Here is a 26,321-nt window from a genome sequence, read left to right on the forward strand (position 1 = left end):
AGTGCTATTGCTACAAGATCCCTTGTAGAAAAGAAAGAAGATCCTGGTGCATTCACTATTCCTTGTACAGTTGGGTCATTAAATTTTGCGAAAACATTATGTGATTTGGGGGCAAGCATAAATCTCATACCTCTCTCAATCTACAAGAAGTTCAGTTTGGGGGATCCAAAACTCACTGCGATGCGGCTACTGATGGCTGATCGGACAGTGAAACGGCCTATAGGGATACTCCATGATGTGCTAGTAAAAGTGGAGTCATTCATCTTTCCGGCTGATTTTGTTATTCTTGATTGTGAGGTCGATTTTGAAGTGTCTATTATTCTTGGGAGGCCATTCCTTGCTATAGGTAGAGCATTAGTTGATATGGAGAAGGGACAGATGACATTTCGGTTGAATAATGAAGAAGCGCCCTTCAGCATTTGTAGGACCATGAGGCAGAGTGGTGAGCTCCAATCGGTATCTGCCATATCCCACAAAGAAAAGATAAAGAAGGAGACTGAGCAGAAAAATGCAAAACAAGAGTTTATGGTTGGGGATTTGGTGCTTGTAGTTAGTTCTAGGGTGCCTTGTCTTCCGTGCAAGCTCAAGTCCAAATGGACTGCCCTTACATGATTACCCAAGTATTCCCTCATGGAGCAGTTGAGATAAAAGCCGAGGAGGGAATGCGGTTTCAGAGGAATAGAGATAGAATAAAACTCTATTTTAAGCATAAAGCATCGGGGTATAAAGTGATAGAGTCATACCATCTTGATGAAGTATGAGTAATCAAGGGTTCCTAGTTGTGCCGCGACATTAAATCAGACGCTTGTTGGGAGGCAACCCAATACGTATCATCTTTTTAGTAATGGTAGCATTTTTCTACTAATGGGTTTTGAATTTGGAGGCACATCACAAGAAAATTCTGCAGAAAATTACTCTACAGCAGTCACTGACGGACACATCGACGGACCGTTGCGCCTGCGAAGGACCGTTATATGCATCCGTCGTAGCAGGTATGTTTTTATGTTATTTTGAAACTAGGGCACACGCAACAGAACAAACGACGGGTTGTCATAACTGCGACGGACCGTCATCGGGGAACTGTCGCGTGATTAATGAGGTATACCCGACCTGACTCGGCTGGACCCTTTTTCAAAATCAGAACGTTTAAGCTACCCAACCCCTTATTTCACCCCCATTACTTCATTATTTCTCTCATTAATCTTTCCTTCTCAACTTCCACAATCTATTTTTGTCTCAACCACCGATCATTGCCCTCTCATAATTCTCTGAAGCTCTAAAGTGTTATCTACTAGTGGAAATTGCTGTTGTGAGTGTCTACCTTGCCACCGAGTACTTGTGCATTTGTTTTTCTCCATATTAAAGGTATGTGTCTCTAAATTTATACTCATTTATTTTGCCTTTTTTGTTTACTAGTTAGTATTATGCTTAGTTCCTCTTCGTATGTTTTTTACTTTAGACGATTCTCTCTAACCTAGGTTACAAATGTTCGAAATTTCCTTGTTTACCACCCTAGACATAGGTGCTTTTGCATTGCTAGTTTCCTAGGTAGTTGGGTTAGACACATGTAGGTCCAAAACACTACAAGGTTGATATGGGTTCATCGGGGATGCATAGGGTACCCTTAGTTCTGTCACTGTCATTCAGAAGGAGACCCCGATGACGGACCGTCGTACCCACGACGGACCGTCGTAGGGTCCGTTGCAAAATCCCTAGCACCCCTGTCCCAACGCACACATGTGACGGATCGTCGTACTCACGACGGTCCATCCTTTACAACGGTTTTGGTTGTCAGAGACCCAGATTCTAAGGTTCTCTCATTTTTTTCAAGTGTTCCCCAACGGAAACATGTGACGGACCGTGGTCTTCACAACGATCCGTCCTGCACAACCGTTCTGGTTGTCAGAGACCCTGTTTCTAAGGGTCTCTCATTTTTTCCAAGTGTCCTTGAACGGATACATGTGATGGACCGTCGTACCCAATACGGTCTGTCCTGTGTGACCGTCATGACGGACAAAGATGTCTCTCCTAAGAGTCTCCATTTTTTTTCTCAAGTGTCCTACGATGGACATCTACGACGGACCGTCATGCTAGTTAGAGACTCTCCTTTAGAGTTCACTATATATACATAGTATAAGTAAAACATGACGGACCTCACGATGGTCCATCATAGTCACGATGAGCCTTCACCTGGCCCATCGTGTGTCACTGCTTTTACAGCAATGACATACTCTTTTTAATGTTTTATTTTGTATGGTTTCGCTTTTCTTGTTTGCCACTACTCGTTCTAATATTGATCCTTTGCAGGTACTATTTACTATGGCACCCAAGAACGCATGAATCTACGCACGCGAGCGATCGAAGTCTGTCGCCCTGTCTGCATGCATGACTATCGACTCTGATGATGAGCGGGACCTTGAGTATGTGCCCCCAGGCACTTCCACACATTCCCGTGCTGCATGTGCTCCCAGAGCCACACCCAAAAAGGTGGCGTCTGGCGTAGTCACTGCCTCCCAGTCTGATGAGGAGCGCACAGTGACCCGCACACCCTCTTGGTTAGCCACAAATGAGGAAGGAGCGTCTGGATCCTTAGGAGTATCCTGGTCCGAGATGCCTCAGGCTCTGCTGAGGTTCCCGCACCCGCCACCGCTGCAGCGTCGGCCTCGTCAGATGAGGCTGAAAGTTCAGACTCTACATTCGGCTCACCAGCTCAAGTCCCCACTGCAGCCACTGACTAGCCCAACCGGTGGTGTGTGGACGGGCAGTTTCAAGTTTACTCTGACGCCAAGTTCCTGACTTATAAAGGAGTGATGACTCGAACACTCTCTTTGGAGCGGAGGGTAATTACAGGGAGTCTCCCAACGATGCCGGAGATACACAACCTCTTCACCAGGCATCACTTGGATGGACAGCACATCCGTTGGGACGATACAACGAGGAAATGGTCCGAGAGTTCTACGCATCCTACGTAGAGACTCTTCGATCACAGATCATAGATGGGCTGCCCCCTCTAAACAGGCCCCACTAGAGCAGGACCGAGTCCGCGGTGTGCAGGTTTACATTTCCCTTCCAGCCATCCACCCGTTTCTATACACCGAGAGTATTGATGCTACTCGGACTCCCTTCACTGCTGAGTTTGACTACCGCTGGCAGATAGTAAAGGATGGCCAGTTCTTGCGCGAGCCAGCACTGAGAGAGACCATAAAGGGGTGGATGGCCCTACACTTGTCTGTAGATGGAGAGGGTGCCGATTGGGCGACTGAGCCTTAGGGGGCCGTCAAGAAGGCCAACCTCACATTCATATCAAAGTTCTTGTGGCTGCTTGTCCATCGCTGCCTTTCCCCCACAGCTGCTGATAACATCGTTACTTGGGATAAAGCAGTGTTGATGGCAGCGATGATAGCCTGATTCGAGGTGGACTTCACATGGCTTCTCCAGGCAGTCATGCACGAGACGACATCCAAGGTCACTACTACCTACCCTTTCCCGTGCATGATCTTTGCCCTTTGAAGGTCCGCAGGTGTGCTCATATGGCACGTAGATTAGATTAAGACCCCACACGGCAATGTAGACGTCGTCCTCATAAAAGACGAGGCCAATGAGTTGGCTCCACGCAGAGGGCCCCTTCCAGAGCTGCCCCCACTTGCTGATGATCTTGCTGATACGGTAGCCCAGGCTCGCACAGCTACACAGGCATCCACTGACACAACCCCGGTTGAGTCTATCCCGGGTAGTAGCACAACCCCGAGCTCCTCTCGCACAGCCCCTCTACCGGCACTAGTCCCGCTTGCAAGGGTCCAAAAACTGGAGGCACAAATGGCCACTCTTTTGCAACGTATCCTATCGTGGATGCAGAGGTTGCTTACTGAGTCCGAAAAGGATCTAGAGAGGAAGATTATGCAATTTACAGATCAGAAGATCGCTGAGGTTAATCAGCGCCTGGACGCCTTTGAGTTGAGAGTGCTAGCCCAGCCAGCCCCATTGGTGGATGTGTCGACTCTTCAGGATGGAGTCGACAGTCTTCGTGCAGACTTCGATACGATCTTAGAGGCTAGGGTGCCGGAGTCTGAGGCCCCTTCTGTCGAGCCTGCTAAGGACACCATGTTGGCATCCCTTTTTGCTACTTTTGACATTCCACCACCTCCCCCTTGAGAGAGTGCCAAGAGGCATAGGGGTCGAGCAGAGGACAAGGTACAAGCACGGAAGAAGGAGCGCCAAGATATAGAGGCTTCGAGGAGAGCCTCCTTTACTGAGGAGGAGGCGAACCGAATGAGAGCCTCTGAGTTAGGGGCTGGGGCGTCTAGCTCCCGCATTATGGAGATAGAAGGAGGCACTACTAATGGTGCGGTTGTTGCTGAGGATACCACTGAGGGTGTCTAGATTGAAGAGGACGTGGGTTCTTGGGAACCGGACCCACCATCTTGCTGATCGACGGCGCTTTGCGCCACAGGTTTGCTTCACCTACCACTCTTGTATTTAGATTTTTATGCATTGGGGACAATTGCATGCCTTTTTATTGGGGGTGGGGTAAATGGATAGTGAGTGTTAGGGTGAAGTCTGAGTAGCCCAATTCACTATCCTCTTTTAGGGTTTTCTTGCCTGTGTTCTTTTTCCCCAAAAGACTGATTACTTTTCCTGTTGAACCGGCATGTGTATATCTTTTGTACATAGTTTAAGTCGGAAGCATGATGGCTAAAATGATATCTTGATAAACTGAAAAATAATGCATGACTAGGCATAGTAACTGATTATTGTGTGGCTCTAAGCATGAAATAGAGTTACCCCATTGCATTACCCTAAGCCTTAAATTCGAACTAGGTGTCTGATAATCTGGCATAGTGATGAGATGTCAAGTGAGTGTGAGGAAATTTGAATAGTCCACTATTGGCATTGATCTTGAACTTGCCTGGTTAGTCCTGCTAAAAATAAGCTGTAATAGACAATTAGGAAAGGATCATAGGCCCTTATTCAATATATCTTATTTCTAGCCTAAATAAAAGAAACCGAATGAAATTTATTCTTCTTTGATCCAAATAATCTGAGCTTAAAATTTGACCTTTCTTTTTCACCCCAACTAATCTTTTCAGGGAACAATGTGTATGACCTGGTCCCTCCTTGGACAGGTCCACCTCAGCTTATGCAAAAAGCATAAGTTGAGGGTGGCTAATGCATAAAAAACCTTCGTTATGGCCCTGACCCAACTTTGGGTATTATGTACCTGGGCTCATGGCAAAGCCATGAGTTGAGGATGGCTACAATGAGGAATGATCTGGAAAGTGGGGTTGAAATAACAAAGAGAGATAAAGAATAAAAGTAAAGTGACTCAATAATTAGATGAAAAGAAAAGTAAACAAAAAGAAAAATACACAAGAAATACAAGCAAGAAAAGAAGAGAGTCACTTACACAAATGAAGAAAGAAGAGAAAATAGCAAGGTGAAAGAATATGAGATACTGGGCAAAATAAAATGAGAGACTGTTGAAGGTTTAGCCGATATGTCAAGGAGTGCAAAAAGTCACTAAAGTATACCAAAATATACCTTACCTGACCCCGAGCCTATGTTACTAGCTAAAAAAGTCCTATCGTGATCCTAAGGGTTGTATAGCGAACTTAAGGCAGTGAAAATAAGGGCAAGCTTAGTACAAAAGGTATGAATGAGTTTGACTTTGTTCTGAGAGTGATTGTTTAAAATATATACACTATCATCTTTTGGGGTTTTCTTGCCTGTGTTATTTTTCCCCAAAAGACTGATTACTTTTTCTGTTGAACCGACATATGTATATGTTTTGTACATAGTTTAAGTCTGAAGCATGATGGCTAAAATGATATAATGATAAACTAGAAAATAATGCATGACTAGGCATAGTAAATGATAATTGTGTGGCTCTTAGCATGAAACAGAGTTATACCATTGCATTACCCTAAGTCTTAAATTCGAACAAGGTGTCTGATAATCTGATATAGTGATGAGATGTCAAGTGAATGTGAGGAAATTTTAATAGTCCAGTATTGGTACTGTGCTAGAACTTTCCTGGTTAGTCCTACTAAAAGTAAGCTGTAATAGACAATTTGGAAAGGATCATAGGACCTTATTCAATATAGCCCATATTTCTAGCCTAAAGAAAAGAAACAAAACGAAATTTATCGTTCTTTGATCCAAATAATCTGAGCTTAATATTTGACCTTTGTTTTTCACCACAACTGATCTTTTCTGGGAACAATGTGTTGGCCCTGGTCCCTCCTTGGTCATGTCCACCTCAACTTATGCCAAAAGCATATGTTGAGGGTGGCTAATGCATAAAAAACCTTCGTTATATCCCTGACCCAACTTTAGGTATTGTGTACCTTGACTCATGGCAAAGCCATGAGTTGAGGGTGGCTACTATGAGGAAGGCTCTGGAAAGTGGGGTTGAAATAACAAAGAGAGAGAAAGAACAAAAGTAATGTGACTCAAGAATTAGTTGAAAAGAAAAGTAAAGAAAAAGAAAAATACACAAGAAATAAAAGCAAGAAAAGAAGAGAGTCACTTACACAAATGAAGAAAGAAGAGAAAATAGCAAGGTGAAAGATTATAAGAAACTGGGCGAGATAAAATGAGAGATTGTGGAAGGTTTAGCTGATATGTCAAGGAGGGAAAAAAGTCACTAAAGTATACAAAAATTTACCTTACCTGACCCCAAGCCTATGTTACTAGCTAAAAAAGTCCTATCGTGATCCTAAGGGTTGTATAGCGAACTTAAGGCAGGTAAAATAAGGGCAAGCTTATGGCAAAAGGTATGAATGAGTGTGACTTTGTAAAGTGAGGACACTAGTTGCAATACCAGAATTGTTAGCACCTCGGTGAGAAATTTCAATAGGATAAGTGTTAGTGCGTGGTGAGTCTGTGTCATGTTCTAATCCCACAAAATTCAAGCCTAATAGTGATAGCATGCATAGATTTGATGAGATTAATCAGGATTGATTGCAAATGATTGCAAAGGAGAAAACATGGATACTATTGTACAAAGATTGTGTAGTGAGTCATAATGCGTCGCTTGAGGACAAACAACGAATTTAAGTTGAGGGTGTTGATATACCGTGGTTTCACGGTATTATTAATACTTTTTTCTTAAGTTTAGTGTGTCAAAAAGCCTTTTTGTGCTAATTTTTATATAAGGTTCTCTTTGTTTTGCAGGAAATCTGTCCAAAGCTAAATGCGGAGATTTTGAGCGAAGAACTGCAGAAGAGACCACCTACGGAGCTTATGACGGTCTGTCGTGCTTGTGACGGTCCGTAGGTGGCAGCGTAGTGCAGCTGCTGAAGGAAGATGGGGATTTCTTACCAAGTGTGGGATTACAAAGCTTGTGACGGTCTGTCGTGTCTCTGATGATCAGTCCTGCAGGTTCGTCGTGAAGTTCAGAGAAATGATCCCAGTACCCAGATTCCAAGAGTTGATGTGTTTTAGAACGAAGGCCCTCGATGGACCATTGTGCTTATGACGTTCCGTCATACTTGTGGTCGAGGGAATAAAGAGAGTATCAGAAGAAATTGCACAAGTATGGGACGACGGAGTCCACGACGGTCCGTTGTAACCACGACGGTCCGTCGCGAGGTCCGTCGACCCAGCCGCATTTTGGAAGATTTCCAGCAATTAGAATCCTTGTTTAATTAGGTTTTTGTTTTTTTATAAATAGTTCAAAAAACCTTGTTTTTGAGGTTAGACTCTATATTGTTAGACACCAGATAGTTAGACTCCGTATTATTAGACTTTGTGTATTAGTGTTAGATTTTGAAATTCTTGCAAGTGATTTTTGGAGATTAATCAAGCAAACTTTGGATTTTATTCTTTCTCATTGAAGTAAGTACATGAATTCGTATTTATTATATTTGAATATTGTGTTTATGGCTATGAGTAACTAAACTCCATAACTAGGGTTGTGGGAACCATTGGAAAATAATGAGATAAACCCTAACTAAAATAACAATTCAAGATTAGTCTCTTGCATTTATTAATAACTCTTTCGCTTAAAAGTCTTTTTAACGGATGGCCAACGTTAGAACTCGCCTTAATGCTACTTGCCGGACCAAGGAGGTAGATAATAGGAAAATAATTATTAACATAGATTTAGTGTATACTATCTAATAGGCTAGTATTGATTGGTACGAGGTAATACGTAGTCAAAGATCGAATACGATGCTTAATATGAGGTAAGGATAAGGGTTAGGATAGCAACACACGTAGCCGGACCAAGGTGCGGAGTGAGATTTTCTAAATGCCGGACCAAGGATTTAGAAATACATAACTTATCATTTTGCATGCAAGATACTAGGAAACAATTGTTATAGTTAGAATTATCAAGTTATAAACCTGTGGGGAACAGGTAAACCCTAGTTACTTTGATTATTTGATTAAAACCCAACATTCAAAGCTTTTAAGTGTCTCTTTCAAGTTCGTTATTAATTTTCACTTATTTAGAAATAGAAAACCCCATTTATTGTTCTTACTTTCCAAGGAAGTCATTGACCAAATAATAGTTATAACAGGTTGAAGTTAGGTCTAGACTATTTTCCTCGTGGGAAGGATCCCAACCTAACTAGTTGGGTTATTTACTTGACACGACCGCTTTACTTCTTATTTGAGAAGTAAGTTTGAGCGTATCAGGTTCCTCTCGACAGGGAAATTGACTTTGGAATTGATCTTCTTCCAGATACCCAGCCTATTTCTATTCCTCCTCACAGAATGGCTCCAGCAGAGCTTATGGAACTGAAAGAGCAGTTGAAAGACCTTCTAGATAATGGTTTCATCAGACCTAGTATTTCACCATGGGGTGCACCAGTATTGTTTGTTAAGAAAAAAGATTATTCTTTCAGAATATGCATTGACAAAAGACAGTTGAACAAGGACACAATCAATAATAAGTATCCCATCCCCAGGTTTGATGACTTGTGTGACCAACTTCAGGGTGCTAGTCATTTCTCAAAGATAGACCTCAGATAAGGTTATCATCAGCTCAGAGTCAGAGATAGTGACATTCCGAAAACAGCCTTTAGAACTCCGTATGGTCATTATGAATTGTAGTTATGTGCTTTGGACTAACCAATGCTCCTGCAGCTTTCATGGATTTGATGAACAGAGTGTTCAAACAGTACTCAGACTTGTTCATTATGGTGTTGATTGATGATATCCTCATTTGCTCTAGGAGTGAGGAAGAACATGCAAGTCATTTGAGAGTTGTTTTGCAGATTCTCAAAGATTGCCAGTTCTTCGCTATGTTTAGTAAATGTGTGTTTTTGTTGCAATCTATTGCTTTCCTTGGTCACATTGAACAATTATGTGTCACTACCAAGAGAGTTAGTTAGAAGTTCTTGGGATAGATTCACTTCATTTTTGAGAAGTGTCCCCAATCACCACATAGATAGTAAGTGACTCAAAGAGTACTTCTATCGGGGACATGATAATAATAATAAAGTGGTATTGGATACTATAGAGGGTGGTTCTTATGAGGGGTGTCCTTATGCTGAGATTTCCTAAAATTTAGAGAAAAACTCCAGAAATAATTAAGCTTGGAGTACTAGGAAGTCAAATACTGGAAGAAATACTTTCGCACTGCAATCCACACACAACCCAGCCATAGATGAGATTCGTGAAGAGATGACTCATATGAGAAATGAACTTGGCTTGGTATTAAAACATGTCACTAGGGTGCAGAAAAGATAAATGCAATTAACTACTTGTCTAAATCACCACCACCAAATGATGAATGTTACTATGAGGTGGATTTCTATGCGGTAAATGAGCAAACAGGGGGTTTCCGACCGAGTACCCAAAGACTATATCAGAAAAAGTGGCGCCAAGGTCAAGGAAACCAAGGTTGGATCTATGGTAACTATAAGCGTGAGGGTCATTATGTCTGAGATGGAAATTACAACCGCGACAACAACTTCAACAGGGATAACTATGGTAACAGAAGTTATAGGAATGGGCCCTATGTGCCTTCTTAAAATCGGGAAGTTACTCCTACGGATGGTGGAGGTACTATGGCGCGAGTTGATGATATGTCGCACAAAATTATGAGCAGATTCGATGCTAGTGATGAGCACAATAAAGTGTTAAGAAGTGATTTAGCGAGTATTGGGAAGAAAGTCGATATACATGCAATATCGATTAAGCAGCTTGAGTTGCAAATGACCCAATTATCTGTGTCTGTGAACACATGGCAACCGGGCACTCTTCCTAGAAAGACTGTCCAAAATACATAAATGATGGACACTATATGGAAATCACTACTCGGGGTGGTAAGCAAACCATTGACCCAACTTTGCCGTCTAATGAGGAAAAGGTCAAAAAAGATAATGATAAAGTGGTAGAGCTTAGTGGTGAAGTATAAGATAACACTAGAAAAGAAGTTGAAGTGCCTAAAAAGGTAACTCCCATGCCTAGAACACCACCCCCTCCTTTCCTCAAAGATTAGTGAAAAAGACCGAGAATCGTAAATATCGGTGTTTTATAACAACGTTGAAGCAGCTTTCTATCAATGTCCCTTTTGTAGAAGATTTAGAACAAATGCCCGGTTATACCAAGTTTATAAAAGATCTGGTTACAAAAAAAAGATCGGTCACTTTTGAGAAAGATGATAGAATGAATCATTGTAGTGCTATTGCTCAAGATCTCTAGTACAAAAGATAAAAGATCTAGGTGCGTTCACTATTCCTTGTACAATCGGGTTATTACATTTTGCGAAAGTATTATGTTATCTGGGGAAAGAATAAATCTCATGGCACTCTCGATTTACAAGACGTTTGGTTTGGGTGATCCAAAGCCCACTGCGATGCGGCTACAAATGGCCTATTGAACTGTAAAAAAGTCCTATAGGGATACTGCACGATGTGCTAGTAAAAGTGGAATTGTTCATTTTTCTGGCAGATTTTGATATTTTTGATTGTGAAGTTGATTTTGAAGTGCCTATTCTTATTGTGAGGCTATTCCTTGCTACGGGTAGATCCTTAGTTGATATGCAAAATGAGAAGATGAAATTTCGGTTGAACAGTGAAGAAGTGACCTTCAACATTTGTAGGCCCATGAGGCACAATGGTGAGCTCCAATCGGTATCTGCTATATCCTACAAAGAAAATATAAAGAAGTACCAGGACCTAAAAATTGAAAGACGAGAGTTTATGGTTTGGGATATGGTGCTTATATAATTTTAGGTTGCGCTTGTTTCCGGGCAAGCTCAAGTCCAAGCGAAGTGGCCCTTACGTGGTTACCCAAATATTCTCTCATGGAGCAGTTGAGTTGGATACCAAGGAATCTGTGTGGTTTAAAGTGAATGGAAAACGAATAAAAATCTATTTTGGGCATGCTGAATTGGCGAATGAAGTGATAGAGGCATATTATCTTGATGAAGTCTGAGTAATCAAGTGTCTTCAGTGATGCTGTGATGTCAAATCAGGCGCTGGTTGGGAGGACACCCAATACTTATAGTTTTCTTTCAAGTAGTTGTAGCATTTTTCTAGTAATGGGTTTTAAATTTTCAGGTAGCACTTCATTAGAAAATTCTTCATAAAATCACTCCGCAACATTCAGTGACAGATACATCGACAGACAATCACGCTTGCGATGGACCGTCACATGAATTCGTTGTGCCAGGTACGTTTTTCATTTATTTTCAAAATTAGGGCATCGGCGAAAGAACCCATGACAAACTGTCGCATCTGAGATGAACCATTGTCGGGGACTCGTTGCGTCATTATCCACCAACCCGACCCGACCCGGTTGAGGAATTAAAAAAAATTACCCCTTCATTTTAACCATTTCTTTCCCTCTTTCTCCCATTCCCTTGTTTTATAACTTCCTACCTTTCTCATCCTCTTCTCTATCAACTGATTCATATCACTTCCCCAAATCCCAAAATTTGCTTTCTACAGGTCGGAGTCTTCTGCTGTGGTTCTGCTCTCGATAAGCAAGTGCCTCACTTGCTTATTTTTCTCCTTTTCTCAGGTATGTGTCTCTGATCTCTACCCATTTACATTGCATTTTTGTTTTTCAATAACTATCAGCCTATTTCTTTTTGGTGGGTCTTTGTTCTTTGATCCAAATTTGACTGACCTAGGTTGAGAGTCCCTCGAATTATCTTAATAAAATTGAGAAATTGGTGTTTTAACATTGCTAGTTTACTAGGTATTTAGGTTAGAAACATGTAGGTTACCATCAAGTATTCGGTTTGAGTCACAGGGAATGATTGTTGCATCCTCAATTCTGTCACTGAATGACAAAATGAGACCCCGACGACGAATCGTTGTACCCACGACGGACCGTCATCAGGTTTGTTCCAACACCCCACTATTCATTTTCTCTAAGTGTTCACCAACGGAGATATGAGACATGCCGTCGTTCCCATGATGGTTTATCCTACACAGCCGTCATGGTTGTCAAAGACCCTTGTCTCAACTTTTTTCTAAATGTCCACTGAAGGACACATGCGATGGACCATCGTTCCCACGATGGTCCGTCCAACACAACCGTCATGGTTGTTAGAGACCCTTGTTCTAAGGGTGTCCATTTTTTTCTAAGTTTCCACTGATGGACATCTACGACGGACTGTCATTACCTAAACGGTCCTTCGTGCACAACCGTCATGTTTTCAGAGACCCTTGTACTAAGGGTTTCAATTTTTTTCTAAGTGTCCACTCACGGACATCTACGACGGAGCGTCGTACACTCGATGGTTCGTCCTACACAAACATCATGATGGTCAGAGACCCTAGTATTAAGGGTCTCCACCTTTTTCTAAGTGTCCAGTGATAGACATCTACGACGGAGCATAGTACCCAAGACAGTCCGTCCTGCACAACCGTCATGAAAGTCAGAGACCCGATTCCTAAGGATCTCCAACTTTTTCTAAGTGTCCATTGACGGGCATCTACGACCGACCGTCATCACCACGATGGTCTGTCCTGCACAACCGTCAATATGGTCGAAGACCCTTATCCTAAGGGTCTCCATCTTTTTTTCTAAATGTCCACTAACGGACATCTAAGACGGAGCGTCCCACCCTCGACGGTACGTCCAGCACAAACGTCATGACGGTCAGAGACCCTAGTCCTAAGGTCACAAACTTTATATAAGTGTCCTCAGACGTACATCTACGAAAGACCATCAATACCACAACGGTCCATCCTGCACAACTGTCGTGGCAATCAGAGACTCCTCTCTTAAGGATCTCCATACTTTTTCTAAGTGCCCCAAGACAGACATCGATGACGGACAGTCATTCTCACGACGGTCCATCCTGCTTATCCATCATAATTGTCATAGAATTTTCTTCTTGGGTCTCCAAATAAACATCGTTGAGTAAGACATGACGGACCCTATGACGGTCCATCATACTCACGACGAGTCGTCACCTTGTCTGTCTTGTTTTATTGATACTACAAAAATGTCATACAACTTTGCTCTTATGTGTATTTTATCTCGTTTTTGCTTGTCTTGTTTGATCCTTCTTGTAATAGTAATGATTCATTACATGTTCTATCTGTAATGGAACCAAAATAAGATCGAGTTTATGCACGTGGGCGTTTAAAGTCTGTCGCCCCGTCTGCCCGACTGGTTATAGGCTCTAATAATGAGCATGATCTCGAGTACGTGCCCCCAGGCACTGCCACTCCAGCACAAGCTGCATGCGCAACCAAAGCTACGCCCAAAAAGGTGGAGTCTGGCGTAGTTACTTCCTCCCAGTCTGATGAGGAGCGTGCACTGACCGGCACACCTTCTAGGTCAGCTATACGACAAGAACGAGCATCTGGTTCCTTAGGAGTTTTATGGTTGGAGGAAGTCTCCAGGTCCGCAGAAGTCTCTACAACCGCCACGGCTGCACAAACTACCTCGTCTGATGAGGTTTCCAGTCCTCATTCCACTCCAGGATCACAGACTGGTGTTCTCGCACCGGTTGACGACCTGCCAAAATGGTGGTGTGTCGACGGGCAATACCAAGTCCACTCAGACGGCAAGTTTCTAAATGAAAAAAGCGTCATGACACGGACACTTTCAATGGAGAGGCGGGTCCTTACTGGAATTCTCCCCACCATGCCAGATACCCAAACTCTCTTCACCACACACCTGCTAGAGTGGACAGCTTGTTCTTTGAGTCACTACAGCGAGGAGTTGGTTCAAGAATGTTATGCCTCTTATGTAGATACTCTCCGATCACAGATCAATAGGCGGGTTGCCCCCATCAAATAGGCCCCACTTAAGCATGTCAGAGTACACGACATACAGGTCGACATCTCCCTGCCAGCCATCTGCCAATATCTGTACGACGAGGATATTAATACCACCAGGACCTCTCTCACCACCGAGTTCGACTACCGGTGGCAAATTGTTAAAGATGGACAATTCTTTCGTGAGCCATCGTTGAGAGAGATCACCAAGAGGTGGATGGCCCTACACTTATCTATTGATGGAGAGGGTGCCTACTGGGTAATGGATCCAAAGGGAGCCATCAGGAAGCCTAATTTGGCTACTACCAAAGTCACCACTACTTACCCTTTTCCGTGCATGATATTTTCATTATGCACGTCCGCAAGTGTGCCTATTTGGCACATTGAACAACTCAAGACTCCACAGGTCATTGTTTATATTAGACTCATTAGGGATGAGTCCAATAAGTTATCTCCATGTAGAGGGCCCCATACAAAGGTGCCTTTACTTGGTGAGAATCTGGATGATACTATATCGCATTCTCGAACGGCTATGCGGTCTACTTTCAAAACCACTGACACTACCCCTTTCGAGTCTATCCTGGGTAGTAGCACTACCCCTAGTTCCTCTCGCTCAGCCCATTCCCCTGCTCTGGTCCCGCTTGCTATGTTCCATAAGCAAGAGGCTAAGATGGCTACACTTCTGCATCACATCCAGCCTTGGATGCAGAGGTCTATTGCTGAGGCGGAGGAGCTTTTGTAGCGTAAGATGTAAGAGTAGATAGAGCGGGACATATCTAAGGTTCATCAGTGCTTAGATGCTTTTGAGATGCGGGTGCCAGCCCGTCTAGCTCCTCCGGTGGACGTGTCGACCCTTCGAGCTACGGTTGAGAGTCTACGAGCAGATATTTATATGATCCTATAGGCTAGGGTGCTTGAGTCTGAGGCCCCTTCTGCAGAGCCAACTGAGGACACATTCTTGGCTTCTTTATTCTCTACTTCCGAGATTCCACCACCCCTCCATCGAGAGCATGCCAAGAGGCGCAGGGGTCGAGAGGAGGATGAGGTTAGGGAAAGGAAGAAGTAGCGCTGTGAGATGGAGGCTGCGAGGAGATCCTCGATTGCTGATGAGGAGGCGCGTCAGATTAGAGGTGTAGAGTAAGCTGCTAGGGCATATAGCTTCAGAGATGTGAAGACAGTGGGAGGCACTACTGATAGTGTTGTTGCTAATGAGTATAGTACTGAGGGTGTCCATACTATATATGTAGTGGGTACTAGGGAACCGGACCCACAAGCTTGCTGATTGCCGATGCTTTGTGCCCCAGCTTTGCTTCACCTACCACTCTCATATTTTATGTTTTTTTATGCATTGGGAACAATTGCATATCTTTTTGTTGGGCGTGGGGTAAATGGAAAGTGAGTGCTAGGGTGAAGTTTGATTACCCAATTCAAGATCCTCTTTTGGGGTTTTCTTGCCTTTGTTCTTTTTACCCAAGAGACTGATTATTTTTATTATTGAACTGGCATGTCTATATCTTGTGTAAATAGTATAACTGTGAAGCATGATGGCTAAAACAAAAATGATATCCCAATGTAATGAAGATGATGCATGGCTAGGCATAGTAATTGATAAATGTGTGGCTCTAAACATGACAAAAAGATACACCACTGCATGTCCCTAAGTATAAGACTCGAGCTAGGTGTCTGATAATCTGGTAGAGTAATGAGATGTCAAGTGAGTTTCAGGAAAATTTGAATAGTCCACTATTTGTACTGAGCTAGAACTTGCCTGGTTAATCCTGCTAAAAGTAAGTTGCAATAAACAATTAGGAAAGGATCATAGGCCCTATTTCAATATAGCCAATTTTTAGCCTTGATAAAAAAACCGAATGAAATTAATCCCTCTTTGATCCAAATGATTTGAGCTAAAATAGAGGGTGGCTAATGCATTAAGCAACCTTTTCGGGGCCCTGACTCAACTTTGGGTACTGTTTACTTTGACTCATGGTAAATCCATGAGTTAAGGGTGGCTATTATGAGGAATACTCTGGAAAGTGAGGTTGATAGAACAAAGAGAGAGAAAGAACAAAAGTAAAGTGACTCAAGAACCAGTTGAAAGAAAAGTGAAATAAAAAAATAATATATATATATATATATATAATAAACTTAAGCAAGAAAACAAAATAGTCTCTTACCAAATGAAGAAAGAAGGAAAAATAGCAAGATGAAAGAATATAATAAAAAGGGCGGAATAAAATGATGAAAAGGTAGGACACTCAACCGATATGTTAAGGTGGGCAAAAAGTCACTAAATTATACCTATATATACCCTACCTGACCCTGAGCCTATATTACAAGGTAAGAAAGTCCTATCATGATCCTAATAGTTGTAAAGTAAACTTAAAGAAGTGAACATAAGGGTAAGCTTATGGCAATATGTATGAATGAGTTGTGAATTTGTTCTGAAACTGGGTGTTGAAAAGTAATCCTTATACTCAAACTAAAATTATTATGTGAAAAATGAGGGTGTTGTTTTGAAGTGAGGACACTAGTTGCAATATCAAAAATATTAGCACCTAGGTGAGAAATTGAAGAGGATAGATGTCAGTGTGTGGTGAGTCTATGTCATGGTCTAGTTCCTCATAATTCAAGCCTAATAGTTATAACATGCATAAACATGATGAGAGTGGCTGCAATTGTTAGCCAAATGATTGCAAAATTTAAAATATCGATACTATTCTATAAAGATTTTGTAGTGAGTCATAGTGCGTAGCTTGAGGACAAACAACGAATTTAAGTTGAGGGTGTTGATGTACCGTGGTTTCATGGTTTTTTTAATACTTTTTCCTTAAGTTTAGTGTGTGTCCAAAAGCCTTTTTGTATTGATTTTTATGTAAGCTTCTCCTTATTTGTAGGAAATCTGTCCAAAGATGAACGCGGAAGTTTTTTATTGAGAAATGCAAAAGAGACCACCTACGAAGCTTATGACGGTTTGTTGAGTTTTTGATGCTCCGTAGGTGGCAATGTTGTGTGGAGAGAAGTTGTTGAAGGAAAATGGGGAAGTCTGACCTAGTGTGGGATTAAAGAAGTCCACAACGGTCCGTCCTGCTGGTTCGTTGTAATGATCAGAGAATAGTCTCAGTACCCAAATTCCAAGAAGTTAAAGTATTATGGAACGGAGACCCTCGACGGACCTTCGTGCTTGGAATGGTGCATCATAACTATTCATTGAGGATAATGAAGAAAGAAGCAGAGGAATTTGTGAAGTATGGTATGACGGAGGCAATGATGGCCAGTCATGACCACGACGGTCCGTCAACAAGTCCGTCGACTAAGACAAATTTTGAACGATTTTCAGTAATTAGAATCCTTCTTTTATTAGGTTTTTGTTTGTATAAATATTTCAAAAAACCTCGTTTTTGGGGTTAGAGTTATTGAGAGTTAGCCTTTTGGATAATCTTTTGTTCTCTTTTTCAAGTATTGAAGGATTAATTTCAGTAATTGTTAAACTTTTTCTGGATTTAATTGTTGGTGCTTTTGTTGATTAATCAAGAGAATTACTGGATTTTATTCTTTCTCATTAAAGTAAGTGCATGAAATCTTATATTAAATATATGGAAAGTGTGATTATGACCATGGGTAGGGTTGTGGGAACCATGGGTGAACAATGAGGTAAAATCAAACTAAAATAGTAATTCTAGAATAGTGTCTTGCATGAATTGATAATATTTCATTTAGAAGTCTTTTTAATGGATGACAAACGTTAGGACTCGCCTTAATACATAATAAACCAAGGAGGTAGATAATAGGAAAAGAATTATCAACATAGATTTAGTGTACATTATCTAATAGGCTAGTGTCGATTTGTATAAGTAATAACTTAGTCAAATATCGAATACAATGCTTAATATGAGGTAAATGTAAGGGTTAGTATAGCAACACACGTAGCCGCACCAAGGTGCGAAGTGAAATTTTTTAGATGCCGGACCAAGGATTTAGAGATACATAACTTATCACTTTACATGCAAGATACTAAGAAAGAATTGTTATAGTTAGAATTATCAAGTTAGGAACCTATGGGGAACACTAAAGCCCTAGTTACTTTTATTAATTGATTAAGCTCCAACATTTGAATCTGTTAGTTGTGTACTTTTATTTAGTTAATTAATTTTATTAATTTAGAAATAAAAAAACCCTTTTATAGTAGTTTGTTTTCTAGTAAAATAATTGACTAAATAATAGTAATAGCAAAATAAAGTTAAATTTGAATTATTTTCCTAGTGGGAAAGATCCCAACCTCATTAGTTGGGTTCTTTACTTGATACGACCGCTTTACTTCTTATTTGAGAAGTAAGTTAGAGTGTATTATTCATTTAGATGTGTTCACCGATCATAAGAGCCTTCAGTATGTGTTCACCCAGAAAGAGTTGAATCATCGCTAGAGGAGATGGCTTGAGTTCCTTAAGGATTATGATATGAGTGTGAATTACCATCCTGGAAAGGCGAATATAGTGGCCGATGCTCTTAGTAGATTATCTATGGGTAGTGTTGCCCATGTAGAGGAAAAAAAGAAAGGAGCTAGTTAAGACTTTTCACTGGCTTTCTCACTTTGGAGTTTGCGTTAAGAGCATATCAGACAGCGGTGTAATAGTTCAGAATGGGGCAGAATCATCTTTAGTAGTTGAGGTTAAGGAAAAGCAAGAGAGTGATTCGATCTTTCTTAAACTAAAGGGTGCAGTCAGCAATCAGAGAGTGGAGGTTTTCTTCCATGGGGGAGATTGTGTACTTCGCTACCAAGGTAGATTGTGTGTTCCTGGTGTGGTATAGTTAAGACAGCACATTCTTGAAGAAGCTCACAACTCCAGGTATTCTATTCATCCAGGTGAAACTAAGATAGACCGCGATCTGCGGGAAGTCTATTGGTGGAATGGTATGAAGAGGGATATAGCAGACTTTGTTAGTAGGTTCCCTAATTTAAAGCAAGTCAAGGTAGAACATCAGAAACCAAGAGGTATGACTCAAGAGATCGATATTCCTACTTGGAAGTGGGATGTGATCAATATGGATTTCATCACAGGGTTACCTCGTACTCGAAGACAACATGACTCAATTAGGGTAATAGTTGATTGGATGACTAAGTGTTCTCACTTTTTGGCGATCGAGACTACATATTCAGTAGAGGAATATGCCAAGCTTTACCTTACTAAAATTGTGAGGTTGCATGGGTTTCCTTTGTCTATCATCTCAGATAGAGATCCTCAGTTTACCTCTCATTTCTGGAAGTCATTTCAAAAAGGTCTTGGAACTCAAGTCAACCTTAGTACAACATTTAATCCACAAGTGGATGGGCAGGCAGAGCGTACCATTCAAACCTTAGAGGATATGTTGAGAGCCTTTGTGATTGATTTCAAAGGTAGTTGGGATGATCATCGTCCTCTTATTGAGTTTGCCTACAATAAAAGCTAACATTCCAGCATTTAGATGACCCCTTATGAGGCTTTATATGGGCGTAGATGTAGATATCTTGTTGGTTCGGTTGAAGTAGGTGAAGCAGCTGTGATAGGTCCAAATTCAGTCCTTTATGCTATGGAGAAAGTGCTACTCATTAGAGATAGACTTATGAAAACCCAAAGTCGTCAGAAATCTTATGCAGATGTAAGGAGAAGGAAACTAGAGTTCCATGTTGATGATTGGGTTTTTCTGAAAGTCTCACATATTAAAGGGGTGATGAGATTTGGAAATAAAGGGAAGCTCAGTCCTAGATATGTAGGCCCTTACAAGATTTTGAAATGGATTGTCTAGGTTGCATATGAGTTAGAGTTGCCAACAAAATTAGAAGCAGTGCATCCGATCTTCCACACCTCACTCTTGAAGAAGGAAGTGGGTGGCCCCGCCTCCATAGTACCATTAGAGAGTGTTTCGATGAAAAATAGTATCTCTACTGAGGATGTACCAGTTAAGATTCTTGACCGTCAAGTTAGAAGGTTGAGAAACAAAGAATTCACTTCAGTCAATGTTTTGTGGGGGAGTCAGTCCGTAGAGAGAGTTATTTGGGAAGCAGAAGCTGCCATGAAAGCCAATTATCCTTACCTTTTTCCTTCTGATTCCACTCAAGCTTAAGGTAATAGTTCCTCTTTAGTTTTACAGTCATTCATGCGTAAATTCATTTTTAGAATCATGTTCCCTCAGCTTGTACTTTAATTTTTAGTGTAATTGCATGTACTCAAAACTCAATTAAGTCAGAACTCAGTTCTCAGTGTTTAGTAGTGGGGTTTGCATCTCTCTCCCTCTATTTCAGCTAGTTTATTCTTCATTGGAGGATGAATGTTCCCAAGGGGGAGATAATGTAACACCCCGTCGACAAAAAAGATCGAAAATTAATTTTTCAAAAAAATCTACAGGTGCTACCAACGGTGGAATCGATGGGCCGTTGCCTGAACCACGGTCCAACTTGCACAACCTTCGATGGGATAAGAAACTTCCAAAAATTTCAGCCTAGAAAAATTGGTTATGTCTTGGACGACGAACGGGATTATGATCCGTAAGTCAAATGACGCTCCAAAGTCCGTGACTGTCAATCAAGACTACCTTCAACCACTCTCTGACCAGAGCTATGGATTACCAGCATGGTTTGTAGGTGGACCTACGGTGCGTAGGTGGAAAATTTTGTGCCAGTTAAGGGGAAATGTAGTTGGGTCAACTTAAAATGATAATAACTCTTAAAACATAATGAATTAGGTTTGTCATGACCTACCCACAATACATAATTGAATTATATTTCCATAGCCACCGACCTTGCAAAAATCAGACCTTGGAGTAAAAAGTTATGCCCATTTTAATAAAGGTCTGTCGAACAGGCCCTCACAACGAACCCAACGACGGGGCGTCGGGCGCACAATAGACCGTCAGTCATGGCCGTCGTGAGTCCCGATAGCAACCTTCCAAGGGTTTTTTTACCTTTCCCATACCATTAAAACCCTAAGTTACGTTGTTTTGACCCTAAATCGTCAAATTTTAGTCAGTTTAGGCATAGAAACATTATTAAAACACATCCAATCAAATCATAAATCAAAACTAAGAAAATTAGAAGCTAGAAAGTAAAAAAAACTCAAGAACCTTAGTTCAAGAACGCCACAAGCTCCAGAAGTTCCAGACCGAAAAATTAAGTATTTTTCAGTGGATTTCATTACCATGTATGTGAGATTTCACTAGTGGGTTCCTTTCACCCATTCTGTCCTTAGTTTCAGGTTCTCAGCATACAGATCACGCATATATTTCTTTCACGATCTCCAGTTCAGTAGATTCAGTGGTGAGTCCTTAGTCTCCGAGGACAACAGTCATGAGTTTCATTTTAGTCTTTAGTCATTTAGTTTCAATTTTTTCTAGATTTAGCTAGGGCTTGTCCTAGTATTTCTAGTCTAGTTTAGAGGCTATTTTCAGACATATTTAGATTCAGCTTAGTATTGAGTTAATATTTCTTTTGTATAAAACTCATTGTTTTCAAATGTCTCAGTTATAGAAAATGGGTATTCCCCCTCTTTTCATTTTAAGTATGATTGAGCTTCCGCAACAGTTTATTATCTTTAGTATGCTCATGATCATGCCAGCAGGGTTAGCTTGAGATCACTGTTGTCCTAGGTTTCGTGTACTCATCCCGGGAGTAGCTGGGGGCCTGACAAATTTATAAACTATGGTGTGTTAAATTGCATATTCGATAAATGACCTGGGTATTAGATGTTTCCACCCTTAGTATACTTAGTGTGATCTCATTTGAGGATTAATGTTCCCATGGGTGAAGTATTGTAATACATCAGTCTTATGAAGAGCTAAACTTAGAAAGAACAAACTTGAAATGAACAAATTTAATATTTTTCCGAGTTCAACTTATGTTGTGAGTTTTGGGTAATCTTCAATCAACCAAAATTTTCAGTACAAGATTAGTTAGGTGGCCCATAAAATATCAAATGAGAGATCTTTGAATAATTATCCCAATTTCATCAAGTTTGCTAAGTCCGAGTTCTGATGAGGGAGATATGCCCATTTGACTTCAGCCAATCCAGATAAGGAAATTTACCCAAATTAATGAGGGATGTTTTTGTCTTTCTTACCCCATTAGATTTAAACGTTTTTGGAAGTATTTTCGGGTCTAAACTAACTTAGATCACTTTTCATGATACAAAATCACGCTTAGGTTATTGAGAGGAGATCAAAAGGGGAAAACAAGGATGATTAAAAAATTCACATAGATTTCTTGGGAATCGAGGATTTGTTTTGCGAAATTAAGGTATGTAAGATTCCCTAGTGATTGGTTTCCTCTCCCTTACACCAATCCGTAATATTTTACCCATGAATTCATTATTATAGTTGAATTGCTAAATTCCATACGGGTTCTTGAATTTAATTATTAATGGTATGTTGTTATCAGTTCTTGAGGCGAGGGTTTGCGAATGAGTTAAGTTTATTGTTAGTTCTTGTGTGGATTTTGCTGAGATGATTCTGGTTTATAAGAATTCGAGAGTTTTGACCTTATAATTTCAGTGGGTATGAGTTAAATCAAGTGTGATAGAGTATGAAAATACAAGGAAAAAATTAGCTCTCAAGTGCGCATCAGGTACATGCTTCGAATACTAGTCCCCAAATAGTTTCCTCCCTCTCTACGTCAAGGAGTGAACGTGGACTCCACTTTTTCAAAAATAATTTCACGACCAAATAATTTTACTCTTCTCTGTGTCGAACATTTGTTTCCTAGTCAATATCTTTGCTTTTTTTCTTTATAATTAACTATTTAAACTACATTTAATCATCACGAGATCTGTCATATCATACCTCATAAATGTTGAATTCATAATTTAAATTCAAGATAGAGTTAAGCATCATGTTTGAGAAAGTCTTTCAAGTCATTTTGAGAAGTCTTTTGCAAACTTTTATAACTTATATTAAGACTTGAGTACTTGAATATGAGGATGAGAGTTGAGTTTTATTTTACAAAATGAATATATGCGAAATAAATATTTCCAAGATTAAATATTATTACATTTAAAATGAGAGGAAATGTCATGCCTCGAGGCTACCCCTTGGACGTTGAAATGAAACCTAGGGTCATGAGTGACCCAAATATAACCCTGTTGGCATAATTATGTGCATACTAAAGATAAACGGAAACAATTAAAATTGTGTGAAAGCTAAATAATATAAAAGTCTAAAATGATGGGGAATACCCATGTATACATTTTAAACATAAAAAAGTGTGAGTCTTCATAGATGTGAGATAACAAACTCTATGACTCACCAAAGATGTTGGTGAAAAGAATATGGGGAACCGACTATGTGTAAGGTGACTACGAAGGACCTTAACCTACATTACCAGAAGATGTACTGTAGAGTATTCCTTAGAACATGAAAGGTACTAAGCATGCAAGATAGAGTAAAACTAAACAATAACATGAATCAATAAAATAATATATCCGAATAATGACATTAGATAGGAATGATACAAGTAAGAATACTCAACATGAAATATTTAATGTAATGACAAAGTTTATAACATGTTGAGATTGAATTTGAACTATACTATAACATGGAAAAATTCAATATAGTCTGATTGAAATGTAGAGAATCTATTATTAATCGATATAAAGTATATGAGCTACATGTGGAGTCCAATGTATACGCTCCATTGACAGGACCCGATATACCCAGCAAAGGATACAAAGGTATGTTGGCATTACTCAATAAAATGTTGCCAACAGAGGGGACTTACAACCTATGGGGCCTGTAGTCTAGGACTAGAGAGTGTCTAATCCCAGCCCACTCGGTATTAACCTTCTTATATAAGTAATTAATTTTACACATTATAACTGAAATACCAAAGAACTGGATAGTTCAAAATACTAACATGCAAAATCTAAGAATGCAACATTAATATATTGATATAATACATTAAAAACTAAGGCATGTATCTATTAAAATATCTATATTGTCTATAATAACTTACCTAGAATGTGTAATTTATGAACTAAAGAACTACATATCTAGGGTTCTTAATTTTTAAGGTATTTATACTAAAACATGCTAAATGTCATGATTAACTTATTTGGGACATTAAGAAACTAATTCACAATAATCTACTACAGTTCTAGAAATTATAGGTCTAGTTGATAATAATGGAATCAAGGATCTAATTGAAATCTAAGGACATAATGGGTGAAAAGAACCTACTAGTGAAATTCCACATACTTGAAAACAAAATTCACGAAGAAATATTTTGATTTTGGGGCTGGAACTGATAGAACCTTGATACATTCTTAAACTACAAATCCTCACCTCTTTTTCCACTTTTATGCTCTAATTTATCTTTGTTTTAATAAATGATATACTTATGTTTCTAGGCTAAACACATTAAACCACATAGTTTACGAGTTACACGACATAGTTTATGTGTCCAACCAATACGAGAAAATCTAAAATAACTCTACTTAAAACCCTTATGGGCCTAACAATGACCACTTTCACGGACCATGGGACCAGTTTTGTTCTTGGCAAAGAGTAATGTGTTCTAAACTCTGGTCCACGAGCCACTACAATGGACTGTGTGGAGGACTCCAGACTATGAAGGTCCCTTTAGTCCTTACTTTGGTTGATGTCTAAAGGGTAAGATTTAGGGCCTACTAGTTAAGCTACAGGGATGCCCCATGACCACTATTGGGGACCACGGGCCATATAGGTCCCTGTGGTCCATACTTTGGCGAAACTTTCTTGAGGGTGAGCCATTTGGGACCTATAGTTTGCTCTACGATGCCACCATGGTTCATCGATAACACTTAAACCCGTGAAAGGTCCCTTGGTCTAACGCTAGGGCTGGTGCAGTTTACTCTAGACCATGAATAGGTCAATGGACCGTGGAACCTATCACGGTTTGTTAACCCTATCGTGGTTTACTAGTTTAGGAAAGTTTTGTGCAATTTCTTTCTAGGTCTTGTATTTGAGGTGTTACAATATCTACCCCTAGGGAATATTTCTCGTCAAAACAAAGCTAAACTAGTTGAAATGAATGGAAAGATCTGCAAATGCTAACACTAAACACTAGGATATGATTTCAGACTGATTTATTCTCCAAGAACATGTAAATACGCTTTAAATGCAAGTACAAACTATAGGAAAGTGATACTAAAACTAAATTCATGCATGAATCACTGAAAGTATGAAGAGAAATATTACCTCAAGATGGAATGAAATTGGAAGGGAAGTGGTGAGGATACTTGGCCTTCTTGTATTCTTCTACTTTCCAATTAGCTCTATCAATGAAATGACTACTCCACAAAACTTTGACTCATGTCACTTCTTTGTTTCTTAACTTTCGAACCTAAAAATCAAGAATCTCAAATGTTACATCTTAATAATAAGCTATATCCTTCACTTCTACAGTTTGTAAAGGTATGATACACTCTACGTCACCCACACACTTATTCAACAACCAAATGTGAAAAATTGTTTGCACTGTTGCTATTTCTATTAGCAACCTTAACTCACAAGCAACTTTACAAAACTTTTTCATGATCTTGTAAGGCCTACATATCTAGGACGAGTTTATCTTTCATGTAAAATCTGATCACCCCCTTCATAGGTGACACTTTAACGAAGATATAATCATTAACTTGGAACTCTAACTCCCTTCTCATTACATCTACATATGATTTCTTACGACTATGGTTGTCTTAAGTCTATCTCTGACGACTTTCACGTTCTTCATAGCATCATGAGCTGAATCTAGCCTTATCAAGGCTGCTTCCCCTACTTAAAACTAATATAGTAGAGACTTATATCTACACACATACAATGTCTCATAAGGGGAAATGTGAATATTGTAAAGGTAACTATTATTGTAGGCGAACTCTATAAGAGGAATGTGAGTATCTCAATTACCCTTCAAACTAATCACACAATATATCAATATATCATCTAATGTATTAATGGCACGCTCTGCATAACCATCCATCTATAGATGAAATGTTGTTCTAAAATTACCATAGTAACAAAACCCTTGTGAGATGATTTCCAGAAATGAGAGGTAAATTGAGCACCTCTATCTAAGATGATAGACAAACGAACCTATGCAACCTCACTGTCTCTATTAATGTGAAGCTTGGT

At 40.1% G+C, this 26,321-nt stretch overlaps 1 protein-coding gene across 1 annotated transcript; it reads left to right on the forward strand.

Annotated features, from left to right (window-relative positions):
* The first annotated feature begins 19,655 nt into the window (after positions 1-19,655).
* Positions 19,656-20,294, forward strand: LOC138338843 (uncharacterized). The gene is made up of 2 exons (XM_069289926.1): positions 19,656-19,868; positions 19,977-20,294. The coding sequence occupies exons 1-2, from the start codon at positions 19,656-19,658 to the stop codon at positions 20,292-20,294; spliced, it is 531 nt and encodes a 176-aa protein (XP_069146027.1).
* Positions 20,295-26,321: the final 6,027 nt, after the last annotated feature.

Source organism: Solanum lycopersicum, chromosome 10 (assembly GCF_036512215.1).
Source record: "Solanum lycopersicum chromosome 10, SLM_r2.1".
Lineage (NCBI taxonomy): Eukaryota > Viridiplantae > Streptophyta > Magnoliopsida > Solanales > Solanaceae > Solanum > Solanum lycopersicum.

Bases quoted from the DNA above. Each gene is read 5' to 3' on its own strand.
- LOC138338843 (XM_069289926.1), top strand. From the start codon at position 19,656: ATGACCCCTTATGAGGCTTTATATGGGCGTAGATGTAGATATCTTGTT. The intron at 19,869-19,976 runs GTTTTTCTGAAA...TGGATTGTCTAG, and splicing joins AGTTCCATGTTGATGATTGG to GTTGCATATGAGTTAGAGTT.